The sequence below is a fragment of the Candoia aspera genome, chromosome 1, assembly GCF_035149785.1.
Source record: "Candoia aspera isolate rCanAsp1 chromosome 1, rCanAsp1.hap2, whole genome shotgun sequence".
Classification (NCBI taxonomy): domain Eukaryota; kingdom Metazoa; phylum Chordata; class Lepidosauria; order Squamata; family Boidae; genus Candoia; species Candoia aspera.
This window is the reverse complement of record NC_086153.1, coordinates 139,513,776-139,539,154: the sequence shown is the minus strand read 5'-3', so window position 1 is coordinate 139,539,154 and position 25,379 is coordinate 139,513,776. Positions and strand designations below refer to the sequence as shown.

The 25,379-nt window shown below is 39.4% G+C and overlaps 1 protein-coding gene across 2 annotated transcripts in view; it reads right to left on the bottom strand.

The window, feature by feature from the left end:
* Positions 1-25,379, bottom strand: part of TAF1B (TATA-box binding protein associated factor, RNA polymerase I subunit B) — a 54,566-nt gene that overhangs the window by 5,805 nt on the left and 23,382 nt on the right. For both annotated transcript variants that reach the window (XM_063314467.1, XM_063314476.1), the window contains exons 9-13: positions 9,236-9,383; positions 8,296-8,473; positions 7,530-7,576; positions 6,697-6,787; positions 3,523-3,593 (exon numbers count right to left, since the gene is read on the bottom strand). In XM_063314467.1, coding sequence (XP_063170537.1) covers positions 3,523-3,593; positions 6,697-6,787; positions 7,530-7,576; positions 8,296-8,473; positions 9,236-9,383 — 535 coding nt within the window. The remainder of the gene's footprint in view (positions 1-3,522; positions 3,594-6,696; positions 6,788-7,529; positions 7,577-8,295; positions 8,474-9,235; positions 9,384-25,379) is intronic.

Sequence of the window (25,379 nt, the reverse complement as noted above, 5' to 3'; positions counted from 1 at the left end):
ACGGTTGCTAACTTCTGGGAGGGGGTGGTTGCTAACCGGGAGAGAGGGCGGGACCGGGTTTGAAGCGAGGGTTTTTAGTTTGTATTTGGTGCGCTTTTGCTCATTCTCAGCTTTCTTTGTATTTGCACACTATTCTTTCAATAAATCAGTTATCCTTAAGCATCTGCTTGTGAGACTGAGTCTGTCAGAATAGGCAATCATTACATAAAGCTGAGAATCCTAAAACTCTTTCCACTAACCTCCTTCCAGTGTTACTGTGAGGAAATAAAGTTAGTGATGACTGAACCTACTTCTCGCTCGGGAGAGAGTGAGGATTCCAGTGTGGGGGAACCGGATTCCATGAGGCAAAGAAGGGAAAGGACCCTCACGCCGGAGTCGGAGGAGCTGTCGGAGACCTCAGACGCCAGCTCAGCTACTGCGAAAGCGGTAAAGTCCAAAGTGGTCAGGAAGGACGAGGGAACCCGGTCCGGAACGCCCCAGGCACCTGGGAAGCCAAAGTATCCGCTGTCCCCAGAGGTGGCCATAAGGGTGAGGAGTGGGTTGGACATCTCTGAGGCCAGTGAGAAATCACAGAGATTGGAAGCCAGGGTAAAGTCTCTGGAAGACATGATGGCAAGGATGTCATTTGCAAGGGGCAGCCAGGATAGAGGAAGAAGGGAATATCGTTACAGACGGTCGTCTCCATCTGTTTCTCCTCCCCCCCCCGAGCGTGAGGAGGAAAGACCGGAGGAAGTACTGGGGGGGATCACCACCGCACAGTCCCCAGCGGGCATCCCCGTCGCCCCCGCGGCGGGCCGAGGATGCCAGGAGGGGACGAAGCAGAGATCGGAGGAAGAGTCCCAAAGTCGGAGCTGTGAGTCCCCTCCCCCCTCGGGAGAAGAGGTCTCCAGAGCCCAGGAGGAGGGCCGGGAGGAAGGAGAGGAAGAGCAGCCCGCAAAGAGCCAGGTATAGGGATTTTAATGTTAAGTTTGATGGGGATCCCACAAAACTGTCCTTCTTCCTGACTAATGCAAAAAGTTATATGGAGGAATTTGGGAGGCTGTTCCCTTCGGAGAGGGCGAAGATAAACGCTGTAGCTACCCAACTGGAGGGGAGGGCAGCTGACTGGTTTGTCCAATTAACCGAGATGGACACCCTGGAGTTGGATGATTTCAGAGACTTTCTGTGGGCGCTAAAAATGCATTTTGCTGACTCGTTAGCAAAAGAAAAGGCTAAGGTGGCTTTGAGGGAACTAATCCAAGGATCAAAGTCCGTGGCAGATTATGCCCTAGGATCCCAAGCCCTAGCGGCCAAGGTGGATGATTGGTCGCCAACCACGCTAATAGAAATGTTCAAAGATGGAATGAGACCCGACTTACTGAGATGGGCGTTAGGAAGGGCAGATCCGCTCACCCTATATGACTGGATTCAACTAGCGGCGAATGTCGAGCAAGCCCAGGCTAGGTTCGCACAAACCAGGAGGGGTCCCAAGCAAACGGCCATGGCAAGGACGGCTAAACCACCGGCCACCACTGGCAGAGCGGGACGTACGGGCTGGCAGGAGGAGAGGGAGAGCCGTCTTGCGAAAGGGCAATGCCTGCGATGTGGGAAGGAGGGGCACCGAGCAGCGGCGTGCCCACAAAGGAAGACCGAGGAGCGTCGGGAAAAGCAGTCAGAGAAATCCCCCTCCGGGCCCAGGAAGATGAAGGCAGTGATGGCTGAAACCGAGGCTGAGAACGTTCCTTTCTATGGGGACGAAGGGGAGCTTGAGCCGTCTCAGCCGGCGGAAAACGCCAGCCACCTGCCCTAAGAGGCGCCGCTGGGCAGGTGGTAGAGGAGGGGCGCGACCACGCTTCGGTGAATGGAAACTTCCCTACTCTGACCGTGAAGGTGAAATTGGGGTCGTGGACACGGACTGTGGAAGTGTGGGCAACGGTTGATTCGGGGTGCTCACGGTGTTTAATGCACCCTGATGTGGTAGCTGCATTAGAGTTACCCACGTTCCCTTTGAAACGGCCCATGATCTTCACCCAATTAGACGGATCTATGGCGGGGGGGAAACCGGTGACCCACTCCACAGGGATGGTGGCATTGCAAATGGGGAGCCACTGGGAGAAGCTGCCTTTTGTGGTGGTGCCTGTGGGGGGCCCGTTTGTCATTTTGGGGATGCCTTGGTTTGTTCAGCAAAACCCACACATAAATTGGGTGCACAGGACTGTGACTTTTGCAGATGGATTTTACAAAGCCCCTGAGGGGGATGAATTGGAAAACGGCGAGGTGGGGAGGGCGGCAGCAACAACTCCGCATCTCCTTATGGGTCCGCTGGATGGACTGCCGGAGCAATACCAAGACTTTGCAGATGTGTTTGGCGAAAAGGAGGCGGATCAGCTACCACCACACCGCAAACCCGACTGTGCCATAGACTTTATCCCTAATGCAAAGTTGCCTAAGCCAAAAATTTATGCTATGACCCAGAAGGAACTGGCAACGCTAAGAGAGTTTATCGATAAAAACCTAGCCAGGGGTTTTATCGAACCAGCCAGTTCCCCAGTGGGTGCTCCTGTTCTATTCAGACCCAAGAAAGATGGGACTTTGAGATTATGTACGGATTTCCGTGGATTGAATGCAGTGTCAATATTAAATAAATATCCCGTCCCGTTAATCAAGGACAAGTTATCACATCTGGCGAAGGGGAAAATATTCTCTAAGTTGGACCTGAGGGAGGCATATTTCCGCATTCGTATACGAGAGGGGGATGAATGGAAAACTGCTTTCAATTGTCCTCTGGGCTCTTTCCAGTATAAAGTGTTACCTTTTGGGCTGGCGGGAGCGCCAGGGGTTTTTATGCAACTGATCAATGAGGTCTTGCATGACCACTTATTCAAAGGGGTCTTGGTATATTTGGATGATGTGTTAATCTATACTGAAACAATGGAGGAACATATAGAACTGGTCAGACAGGTGCTCAGCAAGCTTAGGAAGGCTGAACTGTATGCTAAATTGTCCAAATGTGCTTTCCATAAATCTCAAATTGACTATTTGGGTTATAGAATTTCAGACAAGGGTATTGAAATGGATCCAGCTAAGATTGAGGCCATTCTGGCATGGGAGGCACCACGCACACGAAGGCAACTTCAAAGTTTCCTTGGTTTTGCGACATTTTATCAGTCATTCATCAAGGGGTTCGCAGAAATCGCCCTGCCCCTCATTGAGTTGCTTAAAACTAAGGGGCAGGGGGACACCCGGAGATCAAAGAATCCGGGGGCATTACTAAAATGGACGCCTGCATGCCAGCTGGCTTTTGACAAGCTTAAGAAACTATTCACTGCAGAACCCATTTTACAGCATCCAGATCCTAACAAACCATTTGTGGTGCAAGTAGATGCCTCTGATTTTTCCGTTGGAGCACTCCTGCTACAAGCAGATGAATTGGGATGTCTAAAGCCTTGTGCTTATCTCTCTCGTAAATTCTCTGAACAAAAAGAACAAAAAGGAAAATAATGTATACTTTAGGAGAAGGAAAGTAACAGTAAGTGCACTCACGTTTTTTCTTGAGGACAATGTGCTTTTCAGAGGCTGAATATAATAGTGGCTTCTCACATCGCCATAAATGCCTAAAGATGAAATAATGGCTGTGGGTGCACGGAGGAAACAGCATACATCTAAATACCCCCAAATGGTAATGTTACAATCTAGCCTACCACCACTAGAAAGGCATATACAGGTCCGCCTTCCCTTAAGCTTTGATTGCTGAGAGATACACAGAGATGACATTATGCCATGCTCCCATGTACAGGGTTTTACATGAAGTCTATCTTCACCATTATCTCCTCAGTATCATTATTCCTCCCTCAAATGGAACACATGCCAGACCTGGCCAGTACTGTCTTTACTGTTAGCAGGGAGTACTGCATGTCGGATGGATACAACTAAAGCTTGTAACTTAGTCTACATTTTTTCCAAATCACTAAAAAACATTATGGGAAAGCTTCAATTGACAAAGCCATGATGGGTGGCAGAGGTCAGTATCTGTGGGTCTAGCTGGTGACTGTGGCAAATGGAAGAGTACCACATGGAGTATAAGAGGTGTCAATGATAAGGACCATGAACTAACAGAAGAAATGAAAGAAAACATATGTTTGTTTGTTTATTTACAACATAAATTTATATGTTGTATGTTTGTGAGACTAAGAGAAACAGGAAGGATGTAGATCTGAATGAAAGTGGCTTGATGTTATAGAGCTGAGTTGACAAAAAAAGTGAAGGTTTAGGTTGAATTATGAATGAAATGGCTAACCTGTGGTTTAGAGTAAAAATCCATAGGACAGTACCAGCTGTCTATGTTAGATTCCAGTAACAGAAGAAGTGAATTTGGAGAAAATTGAGCAACAGTCTGAATTAAAGCAATTCAGAAGGAAAATTATTCTATTAGGTTATATGAATGAGCGGATGGGAACAAAATGAGGGAGTACAAAAGAAATGCTTTTGGCCATTCAGAGACTCCAGAATGAATAAAAATGGTGACTATTAGATGAGCACCTGCTTAGAAATTTATCTTTAATCACAAGTCTGTTCAATTCTATATATGGAAAAAGAATGAATAAAAATGTATTAAAAAAGACTGAGTGAATTACTGAAAGATACAAGGATGATGAGAGTTTAGAATGTGGGGTCATTAGTTGATACAGAGGGGACCTTGGGGGAAAATGAACATGGAAGAAAAGAAAAGAAAAGAAAAGAAAGAAATCAGAGTGAAAGTTGAAAGACTGCAGGAAGGTAAAATATGAACCCAGCATGAAAAGGTAGTAGCAGCATAATTTCTCAACAGAATAAATAGAAAATGATTCGATGGAAAGGAGGTTTGGACGCTCTTTGGAACAGACTGAAACAAATTATATTACAGAATGCTATAGAAGAGTGTGGAGCTATGGTAATGGAAGGTATGAAAACGAATGCCAGGCAGAATGACCAAATGCAATGGAGGAGCAATAAATAAGTAAATAAAATTAAGTGGTGAGAGGAATTTGTGAACTTTTTAGAACTATCCATAATCATGTAATATTATGACCTACAATATGATCTGAGCATCATTCAATTCCTGCTAATAGATACTCCAACTAAACAAACCACACACAAAGCAGTGCACTTTGTTGTTTAAATAGACTCTCTTTACTAGGAATCAGATAACCTCTGATATCGTAGTGCAGTAGTATGTATAGTTCTAAAAAATTCACACTATGTAAGCTAATGACTGCTGCAAAAATGATAAAAAAGCATACAATATAATGTGAGAAAAAAAAGTTGCAAAGAACACAATCAAAGAGAGCAAGAAACAAACAAGCAAATGCCTAAAGGAAATCATAAATACAGTGAGAATGTTAAAAAATCAGAAGACTGTATGTGTAGATGGCCTAACCAAAGAAATATGAACATATAGATGTGATTTCCTTATGAAGTGGCTCTGTAACTTGGTTAACATGAGAATAGAAAGACTGTGACTGAAAACTGACAGAATGCTGTATTGGATCTCTGTACAAAAGGAAGTAAGCAAATGGAAACGCAAAACTTATACCAGGGTTAGTTTACTAACAACACTTGATTAAGTATTTGGCAGAATCTTGATTGAGAGAGTATGCCAGATTACAATGAGCAAAATTTGGAACATCATAATTTACTGAGAAAGCTGCTCATGGCTGCAAGAATAAACTTTGCCCAACACTGGAAGAAAGATACAACACTAACAATATCTGATTGGGAACTTAAACTCGGAGAAGGGCAGCAATGGCAAAACTAACAGCATATATCCACAACAGAAGTCTAACCATATTCAAGCAAGAATGGTTTCCATATGTACAATGTATCACACAGCAAGGCAACTAAAATCATTTACAGTATGGTTACTAAGGGATGTAAATGTTTATACACATTGCGAATTGGTCAGAGTACAAAGAAAGGGTAAATTAGACAGGAAAAAAAAACAGAACAACCAGATAAATGTAGCAGTAGCATAGCTTGTAGTAGTATTCTAGAATATTTATTAAAGATGGGGAAATGGACAGAGAACTTTTAAGATGAGCAAATGGTAATAGATAGTATATGGTCTGCTGCAAAGAATAACATTTGTTGAAAAGGTGAAATGGCTATGTTTAAGAGGAGACTTCTGTCCACTTTGTTACAAGGAAATGAGAGTTGGGTATGTCAGGGAAACAAAAAAAGTTGAATGTTGTGGAAAGGGGGTATTTAAAAAGTCTAACATGAAAAACAAGAAGAGATAAGAGTCAAGAATGAAGGACGTGCACTGAACTTTAAAGCGAGTGATGCGTACTGAGCTGGTTTAGTCATACAGAGAGAATGAGTGAGGCTCCAGTTGCAAAAGAAATATATGAAGGGTGAATAGGTTGAGAGGAAGGGGAAAACTGATAAAATCATCATTGACTGAAGTTGATGAAAACCTGAAAAGAGAGAAGATTGCAGGACAAAAGGCAATGTATGAAGCAGTGTATACATATAGGGGAAGCAAGACTGGTTCTATGGGTATAAAGATGTGGAGAGAGAGTGAATAGTGTTGGTGTAAACTAGATTAAGCTATATTTCCTTTTCTTTTCTTATCATGCCTTATTTTCTTTGGCTGTTCCTTACTTTGCTTTGTTTTGCATAACACTGCTTAACCTAAAAGGGAATATCACAATAAAGAAAGTATGTATGAAAGAAATATACCTGATTCTTTCTTCATTAAATTTCTTCTGCTCCACATCCAGAATATTCTTTACAACCATGTACCATTTTCTAATATCAAAAACTGGACAACCTGTAGTAAAAAAGAACCCGTAATTTTTCTCCTCCTTTCTCCTAAAGCATTCAGTAGAGAGTAGGCTCAGAAATAGAGACAAGCCTTATTACACAAAGAAGCCATGCAAACTCCCTCTGCGCTGTAATTAAGAGTACTATAATGACTTTTTGATATCCTAAGATTAAGGGCATATATTAGCATCAGTTCCTGATGCAGAATTTCTAAGATAGTGATTTAATCCCACATAACCTACACTGAAGCCTATTAAATTATTTCATCAGCTTTGTCACCCTGCGACAAAACAATCTTTATTAAACCATAATATCCCTAGGATACATGGAGCTACCACTGATCAAAACCTGTAGGTCATCAAAATAGTTTAGTACTAATCACAGTTATGGACAGCAGGAACTTTTGAGGGAAGTGTGCATCAAAACAGTGAGGGATTGTGAGAAAGAAAAACATAATCTTGCAGCCAATCTCTGAATCCCTGTGATTAAGGAATTGCTAAATTCACATGATCTCTAAACTCACCCACTCACATACTATGATATCTGCTATGCTACTCTGCATGCAACCCCCTGAACATTCTTAAAATCATCCAAATATTCCAAATTATGCAGTTTTTTGTATCCTCTTTCATAATTTCAAATATTTTTCAGTTCACCAGATGAACCTTCACAATTACCCACAGATACTTCAGGAGGAATGGCTGAAATTACAAAGCTTAATCTAAATTGTTATTTAAAAAGCTTGGTACCTTCTTCATTTTTTTTGTTTCTTTCCTCCGCATAGTTTGCTAGCAACCTGAAAATACAGGATATTAATTAGATTTGCTATTTATTGGAATCATGACCCCCGTGTTTAAACTCATCAACTGTATTTAATATCTGAATTACTACACCTAGACCATTCAAAATTTTAACAGCCCAGAAGTCTGAACTGTCAGCCTCATATTTACACTATTTACAAATTAGTACCTGCTGCATCACAGGGGTGCATCACTAAATTTTCACATGTGGAAATTCAGGTTGTCAGAGCAACGCAAATATTAAACCTCACTGCATTGAAACAATTGTAATCTGCCTCCACATGAGATAAATAATACTTCAATTAATATTAGGTTCAATAAATTCTGATACTATTAGAGCTTCAAAGAATACTCTTAATCTGTTTTAGGAAAACGGCAAAAGGAAATCCAAGTCCGATTTATTTATTGTTTATTTATTAGCTTTATACACTGTCTTTTGTACAGGAGTTCAAGACTGTGTACATAGGGCTGACTCCTTTTTTCCCCATAACAACAATCTTGTGAGGTAGGCTGGACTGAGAGAAGCCAGTTGACCCAAAGCCACCCAGTGATGAGCCCTGGCTGAAAATCAACATCAACCAAGCAATAAGCTACCTTTCATGTAATCCAATTTCAATTTCTTTAGGTTTTTATAATTAAGAACACTTGACTACCATTTTTGCAATTCAGAACTGCAGTGTTAAGTATTCTTTTTTATATAGCAATGGATACTTACCACTCATATTCATCATCCAGCAAGAACAGAATTTTCAGCACTACTATAATGACAGCTGTGGCAAGAATATCGTATTTCACTGTCCAAGCTGATTTATTACCAGGATGAAGCGTCAGAAAGTCTGTTTCACCAACACCAATCTTTTTTACCACTCTGCAAGTCCATTTGTTCATATCATCTGAATGAAGAAAAAACGATTAACTGAGAGTAGCCTCAAATGTTACAGAATTCAACATTCTGAAATAGATCACCGCATCCAACAACAGGTTACATATTCTCTATTTGAAATAGTTTAATGATTGCAAGTAAACATGTTTGGTCCTCAGGAATTAGTATTTCACATAACATGGAAAATCGTATTAGAACATCTCTCAGCACAAAATAGCCGAGGTCAGTAAAAACAATACTCTAATCAACAGTTACTTTGGCCATCTTATAACCAAAGTAAAACTCCATAAAGTTCCACTGATTTTGTTAGAAAACGTAAGTAAACAGAAACTTAATGCACCAAGTACAATTAAACCATAGTTCTGAAGTCTGATCATGCCTTCACATACTGCAAAAATAAAGTTTAAACAGCATACATGCTAAAGTTGTATAGACTGATAGTATGATAGCATTAATTGTTCTTTAAATAGAGAGGGACCCTTTTAATTATTACTCTAAATTAAGAGCATGACGACTTTTCAAGATTAGCAAGGATGTCATGAATCAGCTGCTTCACTAGATTCCAGTGAGTCTGAATCTATAGTCTGAGATGACAGATAGACAGACAGACCACCTTTACTTTTTGATTCCTAAAGGACCAATTGCTTGTTTATTTTACCCATTATCTTATTTTAATATAGGGTCCCCTGCTTCAAAACATAATTCATTTTGAACAAGAAGAACGCTCAAGCAACTCGAACATATTAAAGTAGACTACTAAATGTTCCCTTACCAGGCAAGTTAATTTCCATCAAATATTTCATGCAAAGAATGTTTGGATGAAGGAAGCTGCGCTCAGTTATATCGGGAAAACAAGGCAGGTCCATGAATTCTGCAAGGGCGTGCATTTTTTTAAGAACATCATCATACTTTGGCCAAGACTGAAAAACAAAATATGTAAATAAGTATTAAAAGATGTTTTGGATGTTTTGGGTTATGAGCATGTGTGTATGAACAAACTCATGTTCTACATGATCACCATCCTCATTTTGCTCAATACAGAAACCTATGTTTCCTTACCTACCCTACAGAGCCCCAAGGATTATGCAGTTTTTTTCCAGCCTGAACTTTAATCAGTTATGTTCTTTTGAGAAGTATCCAGCCAAAACATATATATTACAGGACGAAATTAAGCAGATTTATTTTTAAATTATTTGTTTGCAATAGCTTCAGACTGCATTATCATTACTGTCATGCATATATCATTATTGATATACTGTATGCACATATTGAGCCTCGTGTGGCTCAGAGCGGTAGGTAGCAGTATTGCAACCAAAACTCTCCCCACGACCCAAGTTCGATCCCAGCAGAAGCTGGATTCTTGTGGGGTAGCTGGCTCAGGTGACTCAGCCTTCCACCCTTCCGAGGTCAGTAAAATGAGTACCCCCTTTGCTGGGGAAGGTGACGGCTGGGGAAGGCAATGGCAAACCACCCCACCATAGTCTGCCAAGAAAACGTTGCAAAAGCGGCATCCCTCCAAAGGGTCAGACATGACTCGGTGCTTGCACAGGGGACCTTTCACCTTCATGCACATGTATAAATATATATATTGAGTTATATATAAAAATGCAGGATAGAAGTATAATAATATTTATGATTGGATGCACAGTCAGCCAGATGTTATATTTATTATTATTATTTTCCCACCTGATACTTAGAGCATGTACCTAAAGACGCCATTTTAGTTGGTGACAAAAATACTATGCTGCCATTTTAGCCCTCCTCTCACAGCCCATGTTTTTTGCAAGGCTAAGCATGTTGTCCAAACAGCCTTTCAATTCTAGTTAGTGCTCACCAGACAGAACTGGTATCCCAGGCTTGAACACCCTTAGCCTTAGAAAAGGCACAGAGCATGACTAAAGAGCACAGGATGAGACGTAGGGAGAAATGGTAATATGATGGCATGTGCGGTCCCATATAACCAACTGAGTGATTTGACGTATCATGTGAACACACCCATATTTTTGGCTTCAGAGGATTCATGGAACCCAGGAAAAGTCTCCTCAGGAGAATAGAGGGATGGATCCAGACTACATTACCTATTGGAGACATACATTCATAAAGGTAAAAGAATGAAACTAGAATAGGAAAAATATCACATTGATATCCACAAATGTTGCCTCTGCTTTATTAGACAGTTATTTTTTTGTGGAGTCACCACTACTTCTCCAATTTTCTCTGCCATAAGTGGAGTGCTTGGGAGACACAAGCAACCTGTTCTCGCATTTGTGCTGGGACATTGTGAATTTAAGATAAGACACAGAAAAAGTATCTTTTATGAATAAAAGGTTGCTTCCTAGCTATGGAAGGAACTGATGAGAAGATGTAGAGATCTGCCAGTATCCCAAAATAACTACAGATTGCTTAAAACATGCCTGAATATAGCACATGTATGTTTGTTCTACTGCTATTATCTTATAGTAGGGGTGGAGAATTAGATTTTGTGTGTGTGTGTGTGTGTGTATGTGTGTCAGATGGGTAACATCAAGTGGCAGAGCTTAATGGATTCTCATCACAAATGCTGTCCTGCTGTTAAGCCCCATCTGAGGTCATCCATTTCTTCATCCAGGAGAAAAACAGCTGCTGTTCGCTGTCCACCTCCTGCTCTGAAGAAATATTTGGTCCAACATGCCAGAATCCCAGTGAGGGAAGACATACACTAGACAAACAAACAAGAGCCAGCTTCCTCTTGCCTTTCCTGCTCAAGGAGGAAGTATGACATATGTGTGGTGCAGGACAAGCAGCAATGGAAGAGAAGATATTTCACTAAAGAAGCTTCCATGTGCTGAAGATTCTCCATTCCTGTCTTACAGATTATGGGGCTCTGAAAGAAATCACTATATATGTGCATTACTAAACTGGACAGAAGAAAGGGAAAACAATGCGTGAATGGGGAAAAACATTGTTATCTACAATATAACATTTTTTCTTTCCTTATTTTAATTTATATAGGAATCTGGCAATACAACATTCATTTAAAACATTTCAAGCTTTACCACCCTCATTAAATATGCTCAGGATCCCAGAGACCAGAAACACATCAAATGTATAATTAAAAAAAAGTTTTATACCTGCACATAAATGTTTACAAGCTGTATTACTAAACTCACAAATGTTCAGATCAGCAAGTTTTTTTTTTAAAGTAACTTTTCTATCTGGATGTTTTTCTTGAAAAACCAGAAAGATTTGCAGTTCAGGACTGTTGTGCATCTGGGTTTATACTGGCCTTCTGACACTTCAGGACAATAGTCAAAAAGCAGGATTTAACAATGAAAGTTACAAACTGGAAGCAACATCCTTTCTTAGATATTCTACGTATGACATCTCTATGCATAATCTCCCCCAAAAAATTTTAAAAATGCAAAATAACATTTAATCAACATAAAATGAACTGAATGTACTGGAAAAGTTTTATTCTGAAACATGTGAACTGAAACAGCAACTTTTTCAGCTCTAAAAATTAATGAAGTATATAAAGATTCAACTGAGCACTGGAACAAATTGCCTAAGGAAGATGAAGAATCTTTTTTTTAATACAGCAAATGGTATGGCCATTTCTGAAGCTAAAAAATATTCTAGGCTCAGGCAAAGCTGAAAGTATTCCATTGCTCTAAGTGACAATTCCTGGAGTAAAAGAAAAGCCAACTCATGCAGAGAGATTTAAGTGGGTGACACCACTATGCTGTAGGAAACCAAAACCACCACCAAATTAATCCGTGCATTTTGTAGGAAAGGGCATACATTATCTATTTCCACCAACATTTTAAGCAAACATTGTACACGAAAAATGTTGCCATTCAGTAGCCAATCACAGCATCAGTTTGATCTCATAGAAATCCAACAGGAAGGAGTCTATAGCAAATCAAAAACCTCTACACACCACATCTATTCAGAAATACAATTTCTTACATTCAATTTGTCTTAATGTGAGAGAACTAGGGCAACATACTATACATGGATTTTCTTAAACTTTCATAGGCAGTTTAAACTACTTTAAAGAAATAACTTATCAACCTGTCTCCAGATCAAAATTTCAGAAAAATCTACAATGCTAAATCTGTCACTTGAATAATTGTAGGGTAATTACCTAAAGGTTTTAAAGAAGCATTTCAGGTAATTTTTAAATGCTGAATAATTCTATCAGGACACAGCCATTCATTTAAAGAAAGCTAACCAATTAAAACCCATCATGAATATCTTAACTACAAAAGCATTTAAACATGTACCAAGCCATGTAATTTAAAAAGAACTGGAATATACAGGAAATGGCGAGGACCACATTCACCCCACCCAAGGCTACTTGAATGCTTTCTCTGTCACATCTGTAATACTGAGATATTCATCACCTTAGCAAAAATTAGTCACATTCATAATGTGTATGGACCTCCATAGAGAGAGGAGGTTTAATCTAAGCAAATCAGAGATCTCTGCCAACAGTATAATTTTTCTACAGCTGTTTACCTGCAAGTCTTTCCCTTCAAAAACAACAGTAGCAGTTTGGCTATCCAGCAGACAATGAAATACAGTAAGACCATTCAGGCAAAGAAAACACTTATATAAATTTGGATATGCCAAATATACGCACACTAAGATAAAGATCAGAACAATAGAAACACTTTAAGGCCCAACACTAAAATTTAGAGGAAAATGTAAGCAACTTATTAGCCCATCACAAGCGTGGAAGTGTGGTCTAGTGATTAATATGTCGGACTAGAAGCAGGAAGAGCCAAGTTCTAGTCCATCTTCACCCAAGGAAAATCACCAGATGACTCTGAGCCAATAGTCCCTCTCAGGCCCATCTTCCTCATAGGGTTGTGTGGAAAAAAATACTGCACTTAGATGTGAATGCGTATTTAAAAAAATACTAAACCCAAGCTAACAAACAAAATGTGAACAGTAATTGTACCACTTCAGGTACTTTCTGTCATGAGTCTGGATGGGAGCCCCCTGCTCGCCATCCTTACTCATGACATCTTCAAAAGCAAAGAGATTGATTGACAGATTATGGGCCATTGTTTTTCACTCCCAGCAACCACATAAACAAATTTTCTCCACAATGATCTATCCCAGAGATTCCCAACCTTTTTGGCACCAGGGACCGGTTTCATGGAAGACAATTTTTCCACAGATCAGGGTGGTGGTATTTTCAGGATGATTCAAGTGCTTCCTCTTTTTCCCAACCTTTTATTCTTTTTCCTTCGTGCCATTTGGAGATAGCAGCCAATGGGCTTGCTTTATCTGACAGGAGGTGGAGCTTGGGCGGTAATGAGAGCAATGGGGAGCAGCTGTAAATACTCAGGCTGTAAATTTGCACGCTCGCCCACCGCTCACCTCCTGCTGTGCAGCCCGGTTCCTAACAGACCACAGACCACTACCGGTCCACGGCCCGGGGCTTGGGGACCCCTGATCTATCCCTATCCTGGTCTTTCAGGTCTCCCAACAGTACACTCATTGCCACTGTAACTTGAGTCCATCCACCTTGCTGCTGGTTGTCCTCTTCTTCTTTTTCCTTATACCTTCCCAGCATTAAAAGCTTTTTCCAGAGAGCTAGGTCTTTGCATAATGTGCCTGAAATAGGATAATTTGAGCCTGGTTATTTGTGCCTAAAGTGAAAAATCTGGATTTGTTTGATGATCCCCTGGTTTGTTTTCTTGGCTGTCCACGGTATTCTCCTGGCTTTGCCATCAGGCCTGGGGGTCTCAGGGCACTGTCAAGATCTTGAGGTGGCTCCCTTGCTAATCTAGTATCTTGTGTGCCATATGCTTTTTAAACTTTTAACAATGATTGGGGTTTTTTGACGTTTTATTGTTTTGTATCTTTGTTGTATGCCACCCAGAGTCACTTCTTATGAGATGGGCAGCTATATAAATGTGATATATTAATTCTCAGAAGTTTTCTCCAACACCTAAGTTCAAAGGTGTCAATACTCTTCCTATTCTACTTCTTCAGTCCAACTTTTGCTTCCATAGAGTGTCACAGGGAATACCATGGCTTGCACGATTCTGATCTTTGTAGGTATAGACACATCACAGCATCTGAATGTTTTCCATGGCCTTCGTGGCTGCTCTACTGAGTGGAAGTCTGCAGTGAATTTCTTGATTGCTTGTTCCTTTACTGTTGATGTTCTGCCTAAAAGGCAGAAGCTACCCACCACTTCAATATCTTCACTGTCAATTCACTGTCAATTCTAAGGGTGGTGGTGCTACCTGTTGTTGTTAGTTTGGTCTTCTTTATATTTAACATTAGTTCCATTTTTTTCACTGCACTCCTTGGCTTTTGGTACTAGAGCTTGGAGATCTTTTGTATTTTCAGCTATCATGGTAGTGTCATCAGCATAGTGCAGGTTATTGATGTTTCTTCCTCCAAAGAGATTCATAGATATATTAAACGCTTTTTAATTAAGCCTAGGTACGCGAGTCTTGAAAACTCTATTTTGCTCTGTAGTGCTCAGATAGTTCTGGCTGACCAGCTTGTTGCATAGCCAGTTCAGAGACTGATTGATGATATTAATATTAAGTCAGAAGTCAGAGACTTCTGTAACACTTAATATTTAAATACTATGAGAAACGCTGCATTTTTACATTTTCTTAAGATCATCCCATTATACTACTCATAATGGATGTTTCCACATTATAGGATCTGCACATTTGTAGATCTACAAGGCTTTTGTCTGTCTATATTACATCCGCTAAATAAAATATGATCCAAGTATATGAAGCAGTAACATTTCCAGGTTTCTCTTCAAAAGTAAACCAACCTTTTATTACTGGCAGTAAAAAACTTCCAATTTTCAGACTTTTCTAGTAATCCTTGGCTATGTGCATCATAGTTATGGAACTGATGATCTGGGAGGGGATTCACTTCCCCAGAGGTCTGCATTATCTCAATTTCCAGCTTCTCCAGTGAGCAGAATATTGAGGATTGTGTCTTTCAGCTTTTGGTTATAGTCTCTCTTTTTTTGGCTGAGAGAGACTGGCCCAAGGTAACCCAGTTGGTTTTGTGCCCAAGGCAGGACTAGAACTCACGGTCTCTCAGTTTCCCACTACACCAAACTGGCCCTTGGATATGTATGTTTTACAGTACCGGAAAACTCCATATACAGAAATCTGTGATGCAATGATTTTTAGTACAGTCAGCTGCCAATTATGCAAAAGTAAATTGATAATATCATCAATGACTATATAAAACATACAGCTAAAACTATAAATGACCTAGTGACTCAGTACCTTGCAAACTTACACCTGTAAAATATAGATCAGATTAAAATTCCCTTCCTGATTATTCCCTTGTTGTACATTTCATTTGAGTCTTATTTTTCGGTAGCTCATGAACCTGGTGAGCTAGAATGCAGCTTATAAGGAATGAAGTAAGTAATATCAAAAGTCAGAAGTGCTCAAATGATACACTGCTTTTTTGTTGCTAGATATATTAGTTGTTGTTTTTTTAGACACGTAAGCTTTTCTTTCCTCTTCATTCCACTTTCAGTTTCAATGTCTTCTATGGCTGCAATCTTATGTGTTTAGTTGGCAGTAAGACTTTAAAAACTTAATTCCTGTTATCTTATATGGCAATATGCCATTTTTCATCACATTCAATACCAGAATGGTTAACCAAATAATATTTTAATTTCCCTTTAATGCAGATATTTCTGGAGGTTTTCATTCAACTGATGCAATGGTGAAAGGTTTTTAATTCTCTCTCCCTAGCAGTAAGCTGAAATGGATCCTTGCACTTCAATGCCCTATTCATGTGATGGCATTTAATTAATTCATTAATGAGCAGTGAAATTCATCAGGTTCCTATAAGGAAATTTAAAAATATTATTTTGTTGTTAGCCCAGTGCTATATTCATAAACAAAGTGCAGAAGCAATACTGTAGGAAAAATTAGGAGCTGCCGTGAGGAGTTAGTGTATTTTGGCATCATCCTTCACTTACGACAAATGGCCTGCAGTTCTGCATCCAGGGAAAAATGGAGAAAGATCATGAAGGCCAACCCACCAAAAGAGAGTTCTCTTATTCTCATCATCTGCATCAATACATTAAAAAGACCTGCACCCTCAACCAAAAATAACTATCACTATTCGCCTTGAACGTGATGGAGAAACAGATACCTATTGATGGGTTTGAACTTGTTCATCCTAAAATTACAGCATTATTATCGCAGCCATTTTAACCTCACTCCTACAGCAAATACTCTTCTGCAGAGTCTATCATCTCCAAGAAGGTACATGTGGCTTCTCCACAATTCTGTAACAAAGCCGCACAGCTACATGAAGAGGGATGAAGGCCCAGAAACAGAAACTGAAGTCAAGGAAATCTTGGGGGGAAAATAGCAAAAGCAAATAACCAGAGAACGATAAATTATGCTGTTTTATTCTGACATTATACATAAGCATAAAATAAAACAAACACAACAGTTCACAAAAGATTTTTATTTGTTCTATCTATGCCTGTTTTCTCATGGCAATCGAAAGCAGCGGATCTTAAAGCTATTGGTGCAAGGAAAGGGGCTAAGTTGCCTTGATGCTTTAGGATAGCAACTTCTTTTTTATGGCATCCTTTTCAAAAGGCACAACCGTGTCAGTAAAGGTATTTACTTTGACCATTTAAGCTTTTCTGAAAACCTAACTATATGAATTGATATGCAGTAATGAGCTTTGTAGGGAAGGAAACTAATTAATTACATTAGGAGAAAAGCAGTCTATTCATTTCAGATACTTAGTTATTTACAGGGCTTACAGGCCTGTCAATTTATACCCTCCCTTTCTATTTCAAAGCTTACACTTGTAAGAATATTTAAAAATAGGCTCTATCAAAGAGTTTTAAAAATGATATAAACAATAAATAAGTAATACCAGCACAACAGAAGTAACAGAACTTACTTTTTTTAAAAGGCCTAAGTAACTGTCTTTACCAGTAGCCTAAATGCCATTAAATTGTTGAGAAAGCAAGAAGAACAAATTATCCAACATTAGAAAAAATAGTACTAGCTTGCTTACTGGAAGTATTAATAATAAAGCTAAAGATTGAATAGTGGAGTCCTTGGTGCTTTCTGAGCCTTGTTGTTTTCTTGCAGACGTTTCACTGCCAGACTACAGTAGGCAACATCTTCAGTGCGAAAATTAAAGATTAAATACTGTGGACCCATAATTTTAACTGATGCTTGAAAAACTGAAGGCAACAGAAAAAGAGGCTAACAGAAGAATATACTATTACTGATGACACAAGTATCAGCCTGTAAGAAAGGGAAGCTCTTACAGACAGTTTTGGTGAAACATTTATTTACCTATTATTATTATTATTATTATATTTCTAAACCACTGCAATCTAGCTACTCTTGGCAGTGTACAAAGATAATTACAAAATAAGCAAACATAAAATAACCATAATATAATAATACAAAAATTAAAAATAGAGCAAAATAAACAATATAAACATGATATTACCTCAATAAATTAAATTTTAAATGCCTCTGGAAGAACTCTGTTCTACCTTGCTTCCAGGACAATAACATCAGGGTAAACTTATTTTCCCAGGGGAGAGTGTTCCATAACATCAGAGTCTTTACAGAGAAACATCTTCTCCAGAACTCAACTCCCCAACTTTCCCAGTTGTCTGGAACTTTAAGTAATTTTTCCTGAGTTCTTATTAGGCAGGTCAATTCTAGCTGAAGTAGGTGGTCCTGAAGATGCCTTGGCATTGAGTCATATAGGGCTTTATAGGTTAAAATAAGCATTTTAAATTGCACCTGGAAACCTATTGGCAATCAATGCAGAACCCATAGCACATGTGAAATGTACTTGTAGTGACTGCCACTTAACACATAGCCTGTTGATTTTTGTACTGTATGCAGTTTCTGGGTGGCCTTCAAAGGCAGCCTCATGTAGGTGGTGATGAGAACACGAGTTGCTGTAGCAAAGTCACCTCCGTCCAGGTAAGGCCTCAGTTGGTATGCTAAATAAAACTAGGCAAAGGTCTTCTGTCCACAGGCTCTGCCTGCCCAGCCAGCAATAGCCATGATTCTCACTGAACTGCTTTGTCAGCTACCCTTTCAAAAGAACCAAAGCTGATGAAGAATCTTCCTGAATAAACAATAGTTCTATCTTGCTTTGGTTCAACTTCAATCTGTTTCTTCCCACCAAGACCTCCACAGCTTCCAGACACCAGGAAAAAAAATTCAACTGCATCACCAGAATGGCCTGGAATCAGTATTAACAACATACTGATACCACATCTCAAACCAATGGATGACCTCTCTCAGTGGATTCAACTGGATGTTAAAAAGCAGTATGGAGAGAACTGAATCCTGCAATACTCCAATGTAAAAGCCCAATCGGCTCTACTCTCCCTCCTACAACCACCAACTGGAACTGTCCAATGAAGAAGGACTAGAACCACTGAACCACAATGCTCTCAATTCCCATCCTCTCAAATGGTTCAGAAGCATACCACTGTCAATATTACTGAATATCACTGAGAGCTCTAACCTCATCTAAGGACTGACAAAAGAAAAATCTAGCATGACAGGGATGGTTTCCATCCCATGACAAGGCCTGAATCCTGACTGAAATAGGTTCAGTAATGCATTTATTCTAGGGTGCTCTGAAGTTGCATCCCCACTACAGTTTTAACAACCTTCCCTAAAAAAAGATTGAAGAAAAGACAATGGTTATCTAATACAGTTGGATCCAGGGAAGGCCCTAAAGAGGGGGCCTCTCTCAAGGTTTCAGGAAATCTGCAGCTCATCACCTCCCAGATTCAGCTGACCATAATCTCTTGGTTCTTTGTAAAAGCCAGAAGAGGCATAGATCCAGTCCACATATGATGAATGATATACTAGCAAGCAACTTGTCCACTTCATTGGAATCCATAAACCAGAAGGCATCCTAATTAACATGGCAAGATGCTGCCCCAATCCCTACTATAGACCCATCGATACAGAGTCAAGACTGAGTGTGACTTTATTAGCAACACTCTGTTAAGGTAGCAGATGTACTGAAGTTTCCCTATCATAAATGAAGTTTGTCATTCTAAACAAGGCAGACAACTGATGGTTGATGCCATAATGGAGAAGGAGACACACTTTGTTTCCGTTACTATCAAGGCGTAGCTCAAGCAGTAAACCAGTTGTTGGTCAGATTCGCTTGTAGTCTTCTTCCACCACCTCTACCACTTCAACTCCTGGAGGTCCTCAATTAGTCAAGGAGAGACAACTAGGATTGGCAATCAGAGGCCACTCAAGAGTCTGGATTGCCTCCTGTAGCCAGTAGCTAACCAGGTATTTGATGGATCTATCCACAAGATTGTCAAGAAAATCCCCAAACACCCACCAGAATTGATCATGATCCACAACGTGTCTGGGGTGGGCTGTATGAATGGCCCCGCAGTGGTCACAGGTGACAGCCAATCTCACCCAGACCTGCAAGTGATCTAAACATGGGCCAGATACAATGTTTATTGGGTAATGAAGACTCAGAAACAACTGAATGACTGAACAACAAGCCATTAGATTTGATACCGAGGATCTTCCCTGGGGAGAAGGTTCCATAAATGGAGGATCACAGCTGGTATTTAATACTGAAGAGACTCAGAAAATGGGCTTTCTACCAGAAGAATGATCATGGATTTTATTTTAACCTGCAACTTCATGTAAACAAATTCAAACCTGCTCTGAAGAGTTGCAGAATTCCCAAGATAAGGAGGTGTTTGGGTGCAGAGGAGTAGTTATGTGTAGCCTTGTTAAAAAGAGAAGCCACTGTTTGTAAGATGTTAAATATCACCTAGTAGCCTTAGCCATCAAGTGGCAGATGTAGAACTCCAAGGGGAAAAAAAAGCACTAAAAAATCTGGAGAATTTTTTGTCCTCCCTTAGAGGAAAGGGAAAAAAAACAGCATTGTTGTGTCTGGCTACTACAGGTAGTCCTCACTTAACAGCCATTTGTTTAGTGACAATTTGGATTTACAACAGTGTTGAAAAAAATGACTTATGACCAGTTCTCACACTTATGACCATCACAGCATCCCCTCAGTCACATGATCATTATTTGGGTGCTTAGCAACCAGTTTGCATTTATGACTGTCATAGCATCCCATGGTCACACGATCACCATTTTCAACCTTCCCAGCCGGCTTCTGGCAAACAAAATCAATGGGGAACTGTATGATTTGCTTAACAACCACGTGGTTCACTTAGCGCCTGCAGTGATTTGCTTAACGACCGCCGCAAAAAATGACCATCATAAAATTGGGTTGATTCACTTAATGACCACTTTGCTTAGCAACTGAAACTCTGGTCCCAATTGCGGTCATAAAGCGAGGATTACCTGTATGAGAATGAGGCAGCAAATATTGTCTAACACAACTGCATTCCTTCCATATCAGTAATACAAATTTTAACCTCAACTCTTAAATTTTCCCCTTTTATTCTTTATTGTTATTTTGATGAATTATGGGGGATTGTATATGTATTTTATATATATAGGCTGGTATAAGATTGTAATAAACCTTATACTACCTTCCTATCTCCCTTTCCTCCCTGACAGATGTTTGGAGTAGGAGAATAGAATTCTTTCACATCATTTTCACCTATCTTACAATTACTACAGAGGTCTATGTAGATTAAAGTGGTCCTTCGAAACCTGGAACCCAAGCCATAGAAGGCTTTATAGATCGAAGCCAACACTTTGGAGTTGTACGTAAAAGCCAGGAGACAGTGAAATTCTTTTAGCAATTGCTTAAATCTATGGCATTCAACAGCATAGTTGCTATATTTGGGAAATTTTAACTTCTTAAGTACAGTTTATAAGCAATCCCAGAGTTCAACACAATGCTACTGGGAAGGGATGTGTTGAACATAATGCATGAATGTAGGTTTCAAACAAATTAAAAGTTTTGCACCTTACCATTCTAATGTTCTACTCCCTCCACCCCAAGAACAAGCAAAAAAGGAAAAAAACTGTGCAGAGACAGAAATGAGCTTTATGACACCACCTTCAGTACTTAGAAAAATTGTGATACAGCCAGTCAGAGCTACTTTTGGTATGTATACATTTTTTCATGTCATACAATTTAGTCTGGTCAAACAGGTTTAGCAGATATTTGCAAGGCTTCACAAATGTGGTTGGTTAGCAATGACAGTGGAAGAAGAGAACTGAGTAGATGTAATTATTGCAAAAGTACTCTACCATGCTACCACCTACAATGTACTTGAGAAAAAAGAACCTCAAACTGCTACATAATTCAGTGTAAGAGTAGTATTTCATGGTCTTACAATATTATATTAAAACTGATTACATCCTTGATCTGAAGATTTAATTGATAAAACCAAAAAAGGTGGAACATAAAACATGAATATTGCCTTACCATGTCTTAATATGATTACTGATACTTTCAAAATGCCTTACAATGAATACTGACAATCTTGAAATAATTTTCATTGACTTATGTAGATACAGAAGTTTAAGGCCCCATTTCTCTATACTTTGCCTTTTCTTCTGTTCCTCTCAAAAACCAATGCTGCTTACAACAACTACTGAAACAAACTACAATAATATGCTACAGTCATTGGCAGGAGAGTTAATTCCTTCCTAAGAGGGGCTGTCAATATTTTAGAAAAAGACTATCCTTCTGAAATATTATATCTACTGTTGCTCATTTGCTGGCAGAATGAAACTCACTGGCAGAACAATTCTATCTTCTTCCCCTGTATATCCCCAAATCCAAAGATAAATCCACCTATTTTGATATTTGATGGGAAAAAATATGAATACACACACAGACAATATCATGTTGCAACCCATGTGAATAAATTGATTACTGTTCTTTTAAATTTTGTGTCACATTTAGCTCAATATTGGAAGATACTGTAGTTTTTTCATCTTCACAAATGATTTTTTTTCTAAGTGCTAAATACAGAGCAAGTATGAAATATTTAAGAAATACAGAGCAGTGATGCAAGGGAAGGCATGTACCTTCTATTACTTATGGGGCACGTGCTCATATGATACAACAACTGAGGGCATGCCTTGGATTATTAAAGGACAACCCATAGTAAAAAAGAACAAATATGTGGGTGAAACACTTACTGCTTAACTCAAAGAACTGCTTAAAATCCTGAATCACTCCAAGGAATAAGCAGCATGAAGAATATAACCCCCAACTGCAGAAGTAGAACAGTGACAGTGGAAAAATTCCAAAAATTTTCTCAATGTCACAAATTACCAGGACTGGCAATACCAGAGAAACTCAACTCTCTTGAGAGGGAGGGAAAGAGAGAAGGCGGTAGTGGGGGAAACAAACATCACCCATTTGGATCAATGTCTAGCAAGGGAAGCAACATTTGGAGAAAAAATGTTGAACTTGGCAGCAATACAGTTATGTTGGGCAGGATAATTTTAATAGGTAAATCTGCTCTCTCCCCACTTTTAACCAATCCTTCCTTTAAACTGGGGCAGTTGTTACACCCTTATCAGTATGTTTCATCAACCATGGACTATATCAAAAGACTATCAGGGTCCAATTCACACACTGAAAATATAACCGCTCTTTCGAAGTATCTCTCACGTGCACACATACCCTAAACTACTTTGCCATATTCAATCATACAATCCAAATCACAGATCGACTTAAGCAATCCACAGCATTAGAGAAGAGGTGATGTACAGTGGCATCAGTTCTGCCGTGCAACATATTCTAAATTACCACCTCAACTACATATGAATTCTAGTCAGCAGAGGAAACACGTAATTCCACATGGATGTTTAGAGTAGCAGCCACTGCACAGTGCTATTGGCAATGCTCAGATTAACAACCTTATTTACCTAGCAAATACACTGGAAAGCCTATAAAGCCGCAAGAGTTTAAGGCAATAGCACAGCTTCCCTCCCTCGCAGACACAAAGACAGATATTAAAGGACGCACGTCTCAGTCAACCCATTTTCCTTCTCTATTAAGCAATGCTTGAACAGGTAAGGACAAGCCAGAGTTTCTGTTACACAACAGCAGATTCCAGTGATAGACCTGATTACAATAAATGTCAGAAGTGAACTTCCTCCTCAGCTCTTTTTAAAGAGCCTCACCCTTGCTTACTGTCGTTTTTGAAGCTGTTTCAAGAGAGAAAATAAATGCTACGTGCCCACCTTCTGATTTCATCTCTTAATAGATAGTTTGAAAAAAAGTATGAATAAAAAGAGCTTCACATTCCAAAATATTAACTGGACAGATGAGAAAGTTATTATATGGCATGAAAGGAGAAAAAACTGGGAATTCTGATGATTTGACTTATCTCATATAAGCATAACAAGAAAATAGCACTGGTAAAAAAAAATGCAGACAGCCTCAAAAATATAATTGTCTCATTAAAATGAGCACAAGATGTCATATTAGACAGAAATATAAATATTTAAAAAACAAACAAACAAACCAGACCAATCTGGCATCTGGAACATCCTGTTTATCTCTACACAGTCACCCCATATTGAGCTTGTAATCATGCTCTGGTGACAAACTTGCTAAATTCCATTGACTTGGACCAGGAGGAAGGAACTCACAGAGTATCAACTAGATACTGAGGCACTGGGTTCTAAGATGGGCCTATGATTTGTTTATATGACCATTTTTAAAGCCCACCCAAATTAAAAAACTCTAGGTAGGTTATAACACATTAAGAATTACTTTAAAAAAGAATAACAAATCAACCCCACCCCCGGACAGGGATCAATGACAGGTCTGAAGGCTTAGTGAAATGTCTAATGCCATGGGAAAGGCAGCTTTATGTATCTTTAGAACTAAAGCATGTCAAAGGTGGAGGTTGCCACAGAAAAGGTGTATCATCTCATTCATGTCTAATTTCCAATGGAGCGGGGGCTCTTAACAGCTCTTCCAAGATGCTTTCATTGGACAGGCAGATTCAATTCTGGAAGGGGTGAAACAGGTTGTGCAAAAGAGTCAACTTTTGGGGGGTTGGGGTGGGGCTATTTTCTTATAATTTCCAAACAATTCATCTCAGAACTCAGTTCTAGAAGAGTAAGGCACATAGAATGATTTTGATAGACAGGAATGAAGAAGAGTGTAATGTTGAAGCAGTTATAGACATTTTATAAAAATAAATAAAATAAATGGGGAAGGTGGACTGGAATGGTGAGTTACTGGGAGAGAGAGAATGAGCCAAGGCATGTGGCAGGAAGGTGGTGGCTGGGAAGAACATGGGAAGATGTCAGGCAGCCAGGAAAACTGCCTGCAGCTGCTGGTCAACTGAAGCAGAGGGCAGGTGGCAGATTCAGCACGGATGGCTATACTTGTAATTGTGTGTTGGATGGAGAAGTGCCAGCAGATTTTGTGGAAGGCTCGATGGGTAGATAAGAGGTGGTCACACTTGCTGATGATCAATTAATCAAGGGCATTTGATTAGCAGCACCTGGCTACTACTTAGCCTCTTAATACCTATGGAAGCAGTAAGGGTGTACTTACTTTTTCACACATGGCTTCTCCATTTTGGCTTTATTTTTGTAAAAATAAATAATGACACAGTGTAATATGTCATGTGCTGTTGTTCCTCTGAGGTTGTCTTTACCTAATTTTAAGACCTGCTAAGGACCAGATGATTTTTATTATGTCCTGATACGTAAAACTGTAGAACTCAAACAGGGTGTACTTACTTTTTCCCACGACTATAGATCACATAATAATATAGCATTCACTCCTCTATTACTGTATAGATACATTTGTTACTCAGGTAGTGTGAATCTAAAACATTAGTAAGTATAAAATAAAAAATGCATATACCCTAACAATTTATTAATTAAAATATTTCAGTTTAAAAGTAATATTTAAAACAAGAGTAATTACTACTTTAGCCAGTTTTTTCTTACTTTCATTGC